The 15,637-nt window shown below is 35.3% G+C and overlaps 3 protein-coding genes across 3 annotated transcripts; 1 reads left to right on the top strand and 2 right to left on the bottom strand.

Annotated features, from left to right (window-relative positions):
- Positions 1-5,864: 5,864 nt before the first annotated feature.
- Positions 5,865-7,560, bottom strand: LOC116287090 (uncharacterized). Its single transcript, XM_031693697.2, has 3 exons — positions 7,209-7,560; positions 6,890-7,051; positions 5,865-6,132 (listed from the first exon to the last, which is right to left on the bottom strand). The coding sequence occupies exons 1-3, from the start codon at positions 7,451-7,453 to the stop codon at positions 6,117-6,119; spliced, it is 423 nt and encodes a 140-aa protein (XP_031549557.2). The 5' UTR covers positions 7,454-7,560; the 3' UTR covers positions 5,865-6,116.
- Positions 7,561-8,146: 586 nt separating this feature from the next.
- On the bottom strand, positions 8,147-9,961 carry LOC116287101 (replication termination factor 2). Its single transcript, XM_031693713.2, has one exon. It carries the CDS (start codon positions 9,847-9,849, stop codon positions 8,875-8,877), a length of 975 nt encoding a protein of 324 aa, XP_031549573.1. The 5' UTR covers positions 9,850-9,961; the 3' UTR covers positions 8,147-8,874.
- A 167-nt stretch (positions 9,962-10,128) lies between these two features.
- LOC116287100 (E3 ubiquitin-protein ligase RMND5A) lies at positions 10,129-15,612 on the top strand. The gene is made up of 8 exons (XM_031693711.2): positions 10,129-10,349; positions 10,568-10,710; positions 11,707-11,841; positions 12,183-12,283; positions 12,683-12,843; positions 13,404-13,672; positions 14,301-14,455; positions 14,613-15,612. The coding sequence occupies exons 1-8, from the start codon at positions 10,214-10,216 to the stop codon at positions 14,677-14,679; spliced, it is 1,167 nt and encodes a 388-aa protein (XP_031549571.2). The 5' UTR covers positions 10,129-10,213; the 3' UTR covers positions 14,680-15,612.
- Positions 15,613-15,637: the final 25 nt, after the last annotated feature.

Below are 15,637 nucleotides of genomic sequence, written 5' to 3'. Positions count from 1 at the left end.
AATACGAGTGAAAATCTTGGAATTAAACTAGCTTAAACTAAAGTTAGAGTGCACGCACTAAAACCGTGAACATTAAATAGTACTAATTAGTACTATTTCATACAGAATCCTTTGTTTTCTATTGTTTAATTATCACTATTTAGTGATAAAAATTAGTATTTGTTTCACGGATTTAGTGTGAGCACTCTAATATATGAATTTATTATACTGTAGATATCGATGAAATACCAGGTTTTCTCTAGTGTCGAAAACTTGATATCTTTCAACAGTGGAAGATAACACATATTTCACACGTGAAGATAGGCGCTGTTGAATCGGCTTGCTATTTTAATGAAGAATTTTTGAGCTTTTGTTTTATTTAAGTTTCATCGATATCTATATAATAAACATAGCCGCTTGGAGATACGAATTTTATCTTCTCGTGTTCAATTAAGATATCTCACTCGTTCGCACTCGAAGATAAAAGAATCTCTATTATGAAACTCAAAAGAATAATCCTAAAATAACTGAACAAATGGGTAAAAACTGTGTAGGGCCGCGTAACCAGAGGTACACATGCTAATGGAAGGAGCTAAGAGGTTTACTTGTGAATTCAATGCATTCATTATCTAAACTTTTGTTATATTTGCTCATTCGCACTATATGTACCCGGTCAAAAACCGGTTTTAACCGGGGTTTTTTTTTCGTTTTTTTTTTTTTTTTTTTTTTTTTTTTTTCCTTTTACTCTAAGTAGTTAAAGACCACTTTTAGGGTCATATTCAGAATTGTTCACTACCCCCCTTTCTTTTATGCATTATAGGCCCACACGATGTTGACGTCATCTACCCTTCTAGTGCTACCTTTCAACCAATCAAACTCGTCTGGGAATCGCACCCAGTCCTCTCGACTTACGTCAAGCGTGCTCTACTTACACTAAAGGAGTTGTGGTGGGGTTTTCAAGGTGGTCTAGGAATTACAAATGGTCAACATAAAAATGACAACAAAGTCAGTTTTTACATCAGTAATTTTTTATTAGATCGGTAAAAAATCTTTACAGCTTTTTCAATGTCTTATCTCATTGAACTAGTATTTTATAAATAGTTATGTACGTACATTTATCTAGCAAACAAATTTTTAAAATTATTTAATGATGAAATTTATAGATGTAGACTGCGGTTCAATCCAACCTGGAAAAGAAAGAAAAATTAACTCTTTATAAAATAAAAATGATTGTTGGAAACAAATTTGCACAATATCAAAGTACAAAATTCTAACGGATGCATTTGATGGATCAACCGGTTCTCTCCCAAGCATGCGCAGTAGGCTTACTTCGGAAATGGCAGCGGTCTCAAAGTCGTCCCAGCCTAAAAATTCAGAGAAAGAACAAACAAAACAGGAAAAAAGAGTCAGTAATTGAAGTCTAATACACCAAAAATGAAGAAATACATTATATACTCCACTGAAACTGTTACCCAGCAACAGAACTGATCTGTTACCCAGCAACAGAATCCGGTGATCACTGAGTAAGGACAGAACGGAACCTGGAAGTGGTTTTGGGTCACCACCTGCAAAATACTAACGAAAGAAAAAAGAGAAAACAAGTTAAATCATGTAATATTTCTTAATACCAAGGCTGTAAAAAAATACGCTTTAGTGAAATGAAAATAAGGTGGCACAAGTTTAACTCTCAAGATGAATATTCTGAAAAATAAAAATGAAAAAATTTATGTGTTAGTGAATGAAATCGTGGGCGATTTAGTGTACAACGCTAGACTTGGGCTCAAGACGTTTTGCTCAACAAGTACAGCAGTGTAAACTAATTCAATTCGTTTATTATTATTTATATTTTAGTTTATTTTTAATTTAAAAAGGGGAGCTGAAAATCAAAGAAATCATTAGCGTATCTGAAAATCAGAATATAGTTAGTATAGCTGAAATGAAAATGGTCGTTAGAATTTTCGCAAGGGATGGCATATTCCAGAGATTTAACCAAACTAAGCGAGCTGTGTCAGCAGCTCTTTACAAGTAGGGCAGACCCTACCAATACTTACTCCAGTCAGCTCCAGAATATACCAAGGGGAGGATATTCGATCAAAATCAATAAAAGTAAGCGAACTGTGCCACCAGTTCTTTGTAAGTAGGTCAGAACCTACCAGACTTACATCTATCGACGATGGAATATCCCTAGATTCCGACAATACCGTTTTAGTTTTAAAAACATTACCCAGAAACTGGTAATCCAGACAAGACCAAAAGATTAAATTCAATAAAGGTAAATAGTAAACATAAACGTAAATTATAAATATTTCACTTTATTTCATCTTCAAATTATTACAATCAGAACAGTTATAGTACAAGTAATGTTTACAGCATATTTCAAAAAATAAATAAATAAATAAATGAACACACTATAACCTCACTTTCACTCACACACACAAATAAGAACTTCAAATTCTCCTTTGAAATAATATTCAATTAAACAAAAGATGAGAAATGTTTCCCCTTCACTCAAAAAAAATGTAATCTATGAGCCTATACTTATAAATATAACTTGAAAAACCTTGAAATAATCGGTAAAACAAGAGTATGAGCTTATGTTTGTAAGTATGGAAACCAAATAACTGGTAATCTATGAGCCTATACTTATAAATATAATTTGAAAAACCTTGAAATAATCGGTAAAACAAGAGTATGAGCTTATGTTTGTAAGTATGGAAACCAAATAACTGGTAATCTATGAGCCTATATTTATAAATATAACTTGAAAAACCTGGCAATCGGTAACGAAAGTCTATTATAGTCTATATTTGTAAGTATGGAATCTTGATAACCGGGCCAAAATGAAAACTACATCCGAAACATTAAAAAAAAAAGCAAATAAACAAATGTATCATATAATTTGCGCACTTTTCATAGAAAAAGTGCGCAGGTTTTAGGTTAGTGCTCAACGTTTTGATTCATAAATTATTAATATAAATCAAAATATTGAGATGACTGGAAATTCAATTGCAGCAAGTGCGCAATTGACATGTATTTGATAAAATGCACAAAAATGATATAATAACAGAGCAAAGATGCACCGAGGGGAGCGGGAACGGGGACAGCAAAACTCCTGTCCCATCCTCCCCACCTCGATCCGCCTTTGCTCGGTGCTAGGCCCTAAAGCTACCAGTGAATATTAAAAAAACTATCGTGGATTGAAGTGAAGTCTTGCTGCAACCAAGTTTGGTTGTTCTTGGAAGACCTGCAAAGCAAGGTTTTTAAATGTCATGGATGTAAGGGGTTAATGGAAAATATCAATGCTAATGTCATTGATCGGTTTTCCATCGATATTTATACTCTCATGACATTTAGCATTAGTATTGTAGAACCGTCATTGAGATCTCACACGTGTAGTCAGGGTTTGTAGGAAAATATCATCCACATTTTTTAACTTCATAAGAAAAAAAAGGTACAATCGTTATGAAAAGGCATTTAATATGAAAAAAAATTTGGTCGTTCAGTTTTAAGACAGACCCTGACTGTGAGACCGAGTAGTGTGGCCAGAACCTTACAAGGCCGGAATCGGAGCCAACTTAACCCTAGGCGCAGTTTGATACATACCGAAAACTAGCTAACTGACCACAACCGCACAATACAATGACAGAACTCCATCTACTCTAAATCAAGGACCACAACACAGTTTATGCTCTACACGAGCTGTAGTTGAAGAACGTTCCAGATCCAGCGTACTCGGGGTTTCTTTGTTACCAACGTACTCTTGGTCCTAATCTTCAGTGAAAATCTATCCTAATTGGTCGATTTGACCCTGGCCGATTGACCAGTCAAAAAACACTAAAATCCCCACCTAGTTTTATTGGTAGCTTTTAACGTCTTTTCCCCTGGGCTCCATACTTGGTATTTCTGGAGCCCTCTTAATTCTAATCCTAACTTTATGTAAATTTAAAATGGCAGCTTTTGGTTTTTGACTCGTTCAAATGCCAAAAAGATAACATTTCATTCAATAAATGGTATTTTGTAAGTCGTAATTAAACCAAAAGCTGAGAAAATTTATTGTTTATTTAGTTCCATATTTGATTTAGGAACAGTTTTCCCCAAAGGACACAAGACCTCTCAAACAAGCATGAAACAAATTAACCGGCCCAAAACTAAACAGTAGTTTATAAAGATGAAAAGTCGGCTTTTTGGAACAATTTTTAAGCTTGTTTAAGATTCATTGTGTAGCAAACAAGAAAAATTCAATACTTAAGATTCGTCTTCTCTTGATAAGGCCATTCTTGTCTGTATGCCTGGAGATAAATAAAAAGTACTGTTAGGAATGAATGATGATTTACTAAGAAACGTATTCTTTTGCGGGTTAGTAAAAAATAACCTAATTATATTGACGAACTCCTAGAAAGTCAGTGTTTTTTGTGAAGAGCAAACCTTCTAATTAACTTGTTTTCCGAAACGTGACACAAAACAGCGTTACACTCCTATAAATATAGTGAAAATAAAGTGTAACTCTACTATCTAAAACAATCAGTGAAATGCTTTCAGGACTAGTTAGAATAGATACGAAACTTCGTTCACTTTTATTTGGAAAGTTATTCAAAATGCCTTTAATTCGTTTTTTTACGGAGCAAAAAATCAAACACTCAAGCTGGACGTGTAATTGTCACAATTTCAAAGCAAATACCAGTTTTGGTCAATGAAAATGGGCTTTTTAAAGCTCTCTGCAACTAGAAGCTTCGTATTTCGATATTTTTATAAACTGGTAAAATGTTCTCCTTCGTTTTTTTACTGAGAGAAAATTGAAACACTTGAAACTGGACGTGCAGCTTCTGCATAAATTCAAGAAATAGAAGCTTTGGTCAATGAAAACTAGCTTTCGAATCTTTCTACAATTAAAAGTTCGGTTTTTGGATAATTTCGTACAATTTAAATCTATAGTAAATCCAATACAGAACAGAAAGCAAAGAAAAACTAAATCAAAAGAAGACACTTACCAAGATATGTTCTTACTGACGACCTTCAAACCAATCTCACCAAAGACAACGTGCTCTTGATTTATATATCCAGCTGATGATCATGTGACATAACATGTCAATCACCTGTTTTCATCCAATAGGATTTAAGCTCTTTAGAATATCTATCCTATGATTGGTCAAATTATAGAATATATTTCATTTCTTGATGAGGCGATAATTTTGGCGCGAAAATAAGTGCAAACACATTCCGCGTGCATTCCGCAGTTCTATGCGTGCGGTTATTTGTGAAGTTGCAAAAATCTAACAGCAAACTGTTGGATACAGTGCTGCGAGTATGCGTGGAATAACGTCTGAGTGATTTTGGTTGCTGCATGTTTTGTGTAGGAAATTTTTGATAAAAGGTGCCTTATAGTGTGCTTTATTGAAGAAATGAAAAACGCGCGCGCGTGCTGTGTGCAGTTATAAAGCAGGGGTTGGCAGAACACGAGAAAAGTGTTAGAGGAAACATTGTTTTCGTAGTTGTGTTATTGAACCAAAAACAACGATTTGCGCATTGCAATTCCATAGTCATCAAAACTAACGACGGCGTGACGACAATGAGACATATGACGAGTGTCACATATGACTGAAGTGCCGTCAACTGATCTTTTTCTTCGATGGCTCAAAGGGCGAAAAGAAAAACTCCAATAAAAATTATCAACCAAACATTGCTGAAAAATTACCAATTCTGTGTGAGGAAAAACGTGGACGTATTGCAGTGCATTGAAGAAATCAGTTAAGGGAACATTTTTCGAAGATGGCGTCTATCTCATTCCCCCAAAAACAGTCCCATAATGCACTGCAGTACCAACTCAAATGAAAGAGAGTTTGCAAAGGAGAGAGGAGGAGGGGAAAAAAATAAATAAAAGACACAACTTTTTATCAATACTTTTTTATTCTAAGTAATTCATAAAGAGCACTTTAGGGACACCAATCCATGCATACTAATTAGTTTTTCAGATCACGTGGCAGGCAACTGTTATATTTTAATTTATGCCACTTTTTTGATCGATTTAATGTTTATCTTCGTTTATAATAGTTTTCTAAGGGGTTCGCTTAGACATGACTGCCTCGACACGTGATCAGTTCTTTGTGTTTCGGGTCTTTTTTCTTTCGTCTTCTTTGGACTTACACTGCACTAACCCTGTATTGATGAAACAACAGAATCGAACCGTAAACATCTAGACTGAATAACAAGTACAAATGCAGTAGAAATACTAAAACATAACCAAAGAACCCAACACAAACGATAACAGCAGTAAAGCAACAGAGGCGGAAGATCCTCACCCCTCTACCTGTCAGTTTACAAAATCACAACAATCACGACTTCATTCCCTTGAAGCTCTCTACACAGATATATAGATCATTTTGATTCAAGTAGAATTCGTCTTGGTTGAGAAATCCGGTGTCAAAAATTGAAAACTGAGGGGCATTTTTAAAAAGTGTGTATCAAGCTTCCCTCAAGCCTAAAGGATCTCTTCCTGATTTCAAAGTCCAAACCACCAAAGGTTTCAGTCATTTCGAGCTAATTCTCACAGAGATATTCTTCTTTTCGTGGATTTGTCTCTTTAAAAGGATACTTAAATACTTATTTATGCTCTTAGTTGACGTCACCTCGTGATTTCTATATTGAATATCTCGGCAACGAAAAGAAAAAAGAAATCAAAAAGAAAGTAAAGGCCATTCTTTATTTCACTTAGGGCTTTAAAATCAGGAAGAGATCCCGTAGGCTTGATAGCCACTTTAAAGATAGATCACTTTGATTCGATTATATAGTTTGTTTTAATGAGTTGTGAAATCGTCGAAAATTAAAACTTGCTGTAAGGGAATTTAGTCAGTTCTTAAGGCTGTTCCCAGCAGCCGGGTATATATATAGATATGAGACGGGGTGAATAACTTACGGATTTTTAACCAATTGAATGCCTTTCCTCATTTCTTCGGGGAGCTCTTCCATAATTTCAGCCACTTTGTTTCTTTTTCTCTCGATTGACTTTTTATTTTCATTCCGCGCTTGTTTCTTCACTTTGTTGGTGACTAGCTGACGCTTTGTTGCTGTGTATGAACTGTTGAACAAAATAAACAAACATGGGCTTATAACATGAGCCTTGGTACTTGGATGTTTGAGTTAGCAAAACAATGGAAAAAAAAAAAAAAAAAAAGAAATTAGGCTCATTTTGATGGTTTTTCCCCAACTCGCGAATATATATATAATATGCTTACATGTGCTTGCTCTTAATAGATTTTATGCCTTTTATCATTTCCTCAGGCAGATTATCGATTTCGCTTTTCTTTTTATGGACATTTTTCTTGTTGCTAGCAACCCTCATTTCTTTCTTAAACTTTGTTATGTCTAGGGACATAAAACTTGGTCTTTTTTCTTCGTCACGAGGGCTCTCTTCTTTAGCAAAACTGCAGAGTGATAAACTAAGCAAACTTGCATGTAAAAGACAAGTGAAGAAACGCATATTTGAGCGGTGAAAAGCGACTGGAATTGAACACAGCCTCGACTAAGGAGTTTTACCACAAGAGTAAGGCAACAACAGTTGTTAGAGTCTAAACAACTAGAGAATGAAACAAGTAAACACAGACCACTCTTATGTAGCCAATGAAGAATTCATTAGAAATTTGCACAACAAAGAAGGGAATTAGGGCATGTTTACTTGGACCTCAGTTTTTTGGCCAAGACATTTAATCCCTAGACGATATACGGCTACTTCAAAAACAAGCTGAAACAAAATTGTCATCTTATACTGAAATGACGCAAATTATAGGTGTCACAGACAAAATTCTTCATAAACTTATCAAGATCTTATTCTCTTTGTGAGGTCTAAATAATAATCACCTTCAATCTATTCTTAATCTTAATGATAAAAAAATGAAATTTCTTGCATTAGATTTGGAATAAAAAATGCTTTGGAATCAAATGAAGGCAAAAATAATTGATTAAAAAATGTCATATCATGACATCCTTTTCTCGTACCAATTTGCATGACAGAATGCCAAAATATTGCACCACTTTCATCATTAAATATTTTCTTATTAATGGGATTCAAGGAATTTAAAGGTGGCTAGGCATTTTTCATTAAAATTTGAGGGTAGACTAGTCTTAGCAATGAAGGTGATGCCATGCAATGTCACAAATAAATCCTCTAGTACTCTAGTATTATAACCTCAAAGCTTTATTTATATCACAGATCATTCTCATTTGCTTGCATCTAACAGTAAGTTGTCAGTTGCCTAATACGAAGGAAAACTTAAATACATATAGGCTTTTTCAGTTATAATCACATAATATATTGCAGGGCTTAAAATAACAGCTGATCAGTCACTGTTCATGGTCGGAGGCCAAATTAGTTTTAGCTCAGTCATAACTCATCTATGGCGAAAACGTTACTGGTCAAAATGACTGGCAAGGCAAAGATTTGACCAAAAAGTCACAGTTCTGGTCAGACACTGTCCAATGTCCAGCCGTTATCTTAACCTCTGATATGGTATATTTACAGAATGGCAATACTTTATGTTTACTAACAAAAAGCATTGTGACAATAATATGCCAATCATTTTCAAAAAAGGTTTTGGTAGGTCCTTTGTTTTACCAGCCAATCAATTTCTGGTTGTCACAAGGTACGCAAACAAAAGGCTCATTTTACAGGAAGTATCGCTATAGTACCACCAAAAGTATGGCATTAGTATGAATTTTTAACAAAATAAAATCTACAACTAGCCCAAAGGTATCCTATGCTCCATGCTATGAGTCATGTTGTAAGGTACAATATGGTAGACCATGATCTAGTTGTACCTGCAATGAAATGTACTATAAGCCCTTTATCAATAGTATCTATAGGAGCTTCCTATTGAATGGAAATAGTTTGAGAGCATTTTGTCTTTAAACATGATATCCACCATAAGCGTGATATGTAACCCAATTGGATTTTAAGTGTTCAGGCCTTTTCTCATGCCCCGAGGCAAACAGAGACTTGTACACTTTACTTGCATTAGGGTCCTCGGCAACAGTCTTATACTTGGACAGCTCTGGTAATTTCATATTAATCTTGGGATCTTTTCCTTTAGATTTTGTCTTCTTAGATGAACTAGCAGATCCTACGGCACCATTGACTTGAGGCATACTGTCCACTTTTGCTTTCTTTGTAGGTATTTCAACCTCAGTCGTACTTGGGTGTTTAAAAACTTTGTCTGCTTGTGATGTTGATGACTCAGAACTTGAGCTTGAAGCTTCTGAAGAAACTGTAGCTGTAGCTTTACTTTTTCGTGACTTCTTATCAATTTTTGCCTTTTGTCTTCTTTCTAGCATCTTAGTTTTCATGGTTTCAAATTCTTCTTCACTTCCATTAATTATGACGACATCCTCATCGGAAAAACTTTGCCCACATTTATGGCAAACAGAAGACTTCACCTCTTTCAGTGCACGCTCAGAAAACACACAACCACACTTCCACAAGAAGCAGAACTTGTACCGTCCATTCATTTCGATTCCAACGACAGGACAAATGTAACGACTCGCCTGAAAATCCTGATACGCATCAGCTTGTTCGCCCTTTAATTTCTCGTCAAATGCAGGGTTCTTTGTAAGCTTCAGTTCTTTCACGTCTTTCAAGCTACGGATGTGCTTGGCTATACCTGAGGTAGCAGAGGCTTTGTCTAAAAGGAATTCTAGTAATGATTCTTTGTTGTAAAGATTTCCAAGTTCACAGGATACGACAGGAGGGTTAAGTTGCTCTTGGCTGATAGCACAGTGGAACCATCTCGCGTTCAACTCGAAGTTTTTGTCGACTTTTTCAGGTTTTTTCTTCATGCGAACGAGTTCATCTCGCTTTGGAATTGTACCACCATCACATCCCATCGTGTATGACTTTGTTTTCAAGCAGTAAAAGAAATAATTTAAGCTTAAATACGATTTTAAAACTGGAAGGAATAACGCAGCAACTTAATAAAACAAAATGGCGGACAGCTGTTTATCCCAGAGTGCTTTGCGCGCCCCCATCAAAACGAGTTCTATAAAATTTATATATTTCATTCTAATCTACTAAAAGGGAAACAGATGGATGATAAACCTCAAAAAGTATTTTCTGTACTTTCGAAATTTGCATAACAGTATTTTTTTGAAAATGATAAAATAATAAAATAAAAACGTGAAAGAGTAATGACGTCATTGGGCTATCCCATGAGGCAATGCGTACCGTGGTCCTTCGAGTAAACAAAACAAAATGGAGGCTTGCTTGAACGTCGAGAAAGAACAGGACAAAGTCTTGAAGAAATACAAAGCTATTAGAGAACATACAGATACAACATTGGGGGATTTGGCTAACCACATATCTAATCTACAAAACGAAATAGTTAATTGTAAGTTACGGCGTAATATGTGTGTGTGAAAACTAGTAAAAGTCAACGACTCGAAACTAAAATGTCGACTTTCATCTATCACGTAGTTTTGATTATTTTAGAGATAAAATATCTTAAATCTATGACTTTGAACTCATGAATTAATGGTTTACACGTTTTATTATCAAAATATAAGAACTTCGTCTTCATGCGTTTATTTATTTATTTTGTTTTTGAAGCAAATCAAGATGAACTCTCACAACTACAGTGTCAAATCCTCACACAATCAGCCAAAAAAGTTAAAGATACAGTTACGAGACTAGCTACCGAACATAAAGAACTTCATGGTGGAATTTCTAAGATTGGAAAAGCTATAGACAGAGTAAGTTCAGTCTATAAATTTTCAATTTGTTTACATGTAAACTTCAATTTTTTATATAATAATTAATCTTAAATTTAAGTTCTGACCCATTCAAATTATTTAGAGTTTTAATTTGTTTAGATATTAAGCGTGGTTTTCACTAGCGACATAAGCATAAGCATAAACACAGACATAAGAGTATCAAGCCCACTCACTTCTCTGTTGACGTCCTCACTTCTACATAAGCACAAGCATAAGCATAAGCACAAGGATCAAAGCAATACCCTTCTTTTTTTGCTTCTGCTTGTGCTTATGTTGCCTTATGTCATAGTAATGACGTATTCTTATGCTTATGCTTATGTCATAGTGAAAACCATGCTTTAAAGACCTAATGCATTGATAAGCATGTAGGATAGCAAAAGAATGATGTGAGAATGTCATCAAAACAGTTTTTAACAGCATACTAAAGACATTTGAAATAGCCCCAAGTGACATCCTAACAAGGACTGTAAAGCCAAGAACATGTGCACATGCATGGAAAACTGATTTGAAAATATGCTCATTTCATCTTTCTGGTATCACCAAACATTGATCAGTGATGGTCACACAAAATTCCGGGGGAGAGGGGGGACCAAACAGTGTAAACAAAAGTGCATCATCACAATAATAATAATTATTATTTAATAATCATTTAATAATTTACTGTTGTGCAAGCTTTACTTTCACAACAGGGCTTAAAATGTCCTCCCAAAATTTGTACATGTCTGGTCAAATCTTTGCCTTGCCATTTTTACCAGTAACATTGAGCCAAAACAAGGTATGATTGAGCTAAGACCAGTTTAGCCTGTCATCATGGCCGGCGTATTAGCTGTCGTTATTTAATTTAAGCCCTGCACAAGGAATTCCCTTGCAGAATGAGAGAGTTTGTCCAACTCAAAACCAGTGACTAAAAAATTTATTTGATGCATGAAAGTTGGTGTTATGAATGCTCTTATTTTTTTGTGTTTTCCTCTTTAGAATTTTATATCTGACAACACTGCATGTAGTCACAGTGGAGTTTTTGAAGGAGAGAAATCTGTTCTCTTAAATGAAGTTATTTGTGAGCACCTATTGCGCCAAGGAAGGCTAGATATTGCAGAAGAACTTATTAAGGTATGCAAAATATAGATGCAATGACATCTACAATCTCAGATAAAACTACTGGGTCATTTTAATAGTAAAAATGAAATGTGTGGATCACTACCATTTTATTCTTGGAGTGCAACCATCTGACCAAAAAATCCCTTGGATATAAATAACGATAAAAAGCCACCATCTTGGTCGGCTATGTCATAACATGCATCCCAAGAATACTGCATTTTTCACAAAGTGTCAGCTTCATTGCTCAAACCTCTGTCATTTTTTTGGCTACCCAGTGGATCCAATGCTGAGATTATTGATGAGTAAATAATATTTCAATTGTGATAAAGGATTTTTTCTTTATATTCAAACAGGAGGCACATCTCCACTTGGACAGTTCAAAAAAAGAACCCTTCCAGGAGTTAAACAGAATTTTGGAGGCATGCCGAAACCACAATTTAGACCCTGCTTTAGAGTATGTTTATAGTTAGTTATGTGAGACAGTCCAAAGGACTGTTATTTCTCAGAGAACTATCACTAATATAATTATTGAAATACCCTTTGAATGGAATGTTAACATCTCACCCTGGGGCTGGGCATCTCACATTAGTGAATCTCAGGTCAATCACTCCCCCACCAGAATTTATCCAATTTACCCAACAATTTGCTGATACCCATTTATACGTGTAGAACGGGGTAGAGAAAGGATTTGGAAGGAGGGTTAAGTATTTTACCCAATCTTGAGCATGCACAGTATAAACCAGTCAAAACAGTTATAGTCTCTGAAACTCAAGGTCTTAAGGTTAACACTTTGACAACCAGGCCATCCTTCTTCTACACTAATTTTGTGATCTTTTTGCCTTTATTCCTTTAGGTGGGCAAAAGCCAGACACTCAGAATTAAAGGAACGTGGGAGCTCCCTTGAATTCAAACTCCACAAGCTTAAATTTCTGGATTATTTAAAGCAAGGCCAACAAGAGGAAGCAATCAGATATTCAAGACACTTTACTGAGTTTGCTGCTGCTAATACTAAAGGTTTGTTTGACATAAAATACACCTATTTCGAAGATCATTGTTGCACCAAGAGCCTCAAATGACAAGCCAAGGCTCCAGAGAATGTCAGTACTTTTAATTATAATTTATTCATGGTTCAAGCAAGTGGCTATAGTTCTCTGCTAATTATCATCTCGAGCAGCCTTGCTTGGAGCAATTTGTGAAGTCAATAAATGAAAATGCACCATGAATAAACTAATTACAGCTAAAAGTACCAGCATTCTCTGCAGTCTTGGCTTGTTGCTTGAGGCTTTTAGTGCAACAACGATTTCTGAAATAGGTGTATATAACAAGATAAAAAGCAAGTCATTGCTGTCATGAAGTTGTTTTGGACAAGGAAAAACAGTCTAACGGTTTCAGTCAGTATATTCAAGACCTCAGGCACAGTTTTTCCCTATATGGACCTTCTGTCCAGCAAGTGACCTCTATATATCATATATTTTACAACCATCACTCCCTGTAAAATTGAATGGAAGATACATATTTACTGAGTGTTAATATGATCTCTGTATTTGATATAATTTTTCTACTTTATTGTGCAGACATCCAACAGCTGATGGCATGCCTCATGTACACAAAAACTGGAATAGAGAACTCTCCATATTCCTATCTCCTTGACCCAGTACACTGGATAGACATCTGTGATTTGTTTGCCAGAGATGCTTGTGCATTGCTTGGTTTATCATTAGAGAGCCCTCTTCAAGTATGCATAACAGCAGGATGTATTGCATTGCCGTCTCTCTTACAAATAAAACAAGTCATACAACAGAAACAAGTTCCAGGTGTATGGAGTTCCAAAGATGAACTTCCTGTAAGTATTTCCAGTTGTACTGCCTCTGGTTGTTCCTGCTGATGTTGCTGCTGCTATTGTTGCGGCTGTTATTGTTACTGCTGCTGTTGTAACTTTTGTTGCTGTTGCTTTTTAATATTGTTGCTGTTTTTGCTGCTGCTGCTGTTGTCATTGCTGTTGTTATTGTTGTTGCAGTTGCTGCTATTTGTTGTTGTTGCTGCTGCTGTTTTCATCATTGCTGCTGTCGTTGTTGTTGCTGCTATTGTTGTCATTGTTGTTGTTGTTGCTGCTGCTATTGTTGCTGTTGTTGTTGTTGCTGCTGTTGTCATCATTGCTGCTGTCGTTGTTGTTGTTGCTGCTATTGTTGTTGTTGTTGTTGCTGCTATTGTCATCATTGCTGTTGTTGTTGTTGCTGCTGCTGTTATTGTTCATAATAATATTATCATAGTCATTGATGTTGTTGCAGATGGCTGTTGCTTGTTGTCAGTGCTGTTATTGATTCTTGTTACTTTATGTTGTTATTGCTTCAAATTGTTTTCAAAATGTTTTTGCTGTTGCTTTTGTTGTTAAAAAGAAAATTAGGATCAGTAGCATGACAGGAAAAACAATTTTTTTGTTTGGCTTTATTGTATTGTATTGTATTTCTTAGGTTGAGGTTGATCTTGGCCACCAGTACCGTTACCACTCCATCTTTGCTTGTCCAATCCTAAGACAACAGTGTTCAGACTCCAATCCCCCCGTACGACTAACATGTGGTCATGTGATCTCACGAGATGCATTATACAAGCTAACAAATGGCAACAAGTAAGAACTATTGTTTTATTTAAGCATATCTGTGAAGAATTCACCTGTGATATTTAATTTATGCATTGAGAAATATCCTGATTTAAGCTTATTTCTTGCAACCATTTTTTTTACTTGTTGTGTAATTATTAACATTTTGATATCTGTTTCTTTGCAGAGTTAAATGTCCCTACTGCCCCCTGGAGATGTCCCCAAGTGAAGCCAGAGAGATACGATTTTATTAGATACTATGTTAAATGTATTTGTATAAAATTATAAATAATTATATATTTCTTGAAAAAAGATGCTTCACATGGGAGGTATATGGATATTTTCTGGAGCTGTGCAATATCAAAGTCATAGCTTAGTCAGTAGTACACATGATGCAGTATTATGAGTTCATTGACTATGAGTGCGAAGCTTACATTATTAATTTTAATCCGACAAAATGATAGACTTCTTGAGTGTAATGTTATCCCATTCCAGACCATGTCATTCCTGAGTATTATCTGTTTAATGGTTGCACATGAGCAGACACATGAATATGGATACAACTCAAACAAAGAATGTTATTCTCAAGAAAATGACATAATAGGAAACCATTATGCCCAATGTAAAGAGCTGTATTCTGATACAATTCAAAAGTTGTATTTACTGAACAAGGTTGCATCATAACCCCCAATAATATAGAATTGCCAGTTATCTTTCACTAACCAGCTCCACTGTATGACTTCAGGATAACCAATCAATCAAAAAATTAGCTTACTGTTGTTATTTTAATGATTAAAATAGACTCTAAAACATTTCAATATCTGGAGCTGTCTGGGTTAGAGAAACATATGCTTCAAACATAAGACTGTAATAAATCCATATAACATTTATGCCAAACATCTTCCCTCTCCTCACATGACAACCCTGATTAGGGGATTGCTTTATACTTGTCTATAGTAACCCAGCTAATTGATAGAGGGCCCCTTGCTCCAGTTCCTGATACTAAGGGTGAGATAACAAATCAGAGAACGGGAAAGCCCTAAAGTGCTAAAAAGAATCCCCTGGGGGTACCCTTTGGGTACTTGGTCAAGTGCTCATTCCAATTATTTATAAAGTTTAAGAATTTTAGCATCTTTGTAAAAAGTATTAGAACAGAATGGAAATAAATGATATCATTTTTGAAATAATTTGCCCTAAAATTTTTAAATATTT

Source organism: Actinia tenebrosa, unplaced genomic scaffold, assembly GCF_029948245.1.
Source record: "Actinia tenebrosa isolate PJP-AT-01 unplaced genomic scaffold, QUT_ActTen_1.0 PGA_scaffold12__29_contigs__length_12842862, whole genome shotgun sequence".
Taxonomy (NCBI): Eukaryota; Metazoa; Cnidaria; class Anthozoa; order Actiniaria; family Actiniidae; genus Actinia; species Actinia tenebrosa.
Note: the sequence above shows the minus strand (reverse complement) of the source record. Positions and strands in the feature narration are given on the sequence as shown.

What these genes read in the sequence shown, in the direction of transcription:
- LOC116287090 (XM_031693697.2), bottom strand. Translation starts at nt 7,453, where the DNA reads ATGCGTTTCTTCACTTGTCTTTTACATGCAAGTTTGCTTAGTTTATCA. An exon ending in TCTATTAAGAGCAAGCACAT is followed by an intron (nt 7,052 to 7,208) that starts GTAAGCATATTA and finishes TTTGTTCAACAG; the next exon opens with TTCATACACAGCAACAAAGC.
- LOC116287101 (XM_031693713.2), bottom strand. Translation starts at nt 9,849, where the DNA reads ATGGGATGTGATGGTGGTACAATTCCAAAGCGAGATGAACTCGTTCGC.
- LOC116287100 (XM_031693711.2), top strand. Translation starts at nt 10,214, where the DNA reads ATGGAGGCTTGCTTGAACGTCGAGAAAGAACAGGACAAAGTCTTGAAG. An exon ending in TTGCAGAAGAACTTATTAAG is followed by an intron (nt 11,842 to 12,182) that starts GTATGCAAAATA and finishes ATATTCAAACAG; the next exon opens with GAGGCACATCTCCACTTGGA. An exon ending in GTTCCAAAGATGAACTTCCT is followed by an intron (nt 13,673 to 14,300) that starts GTAAGTATTTCC and finishes TGTATTTCTTAG; the next exon opens with GTTGAGGTTGATCTTGGCCA.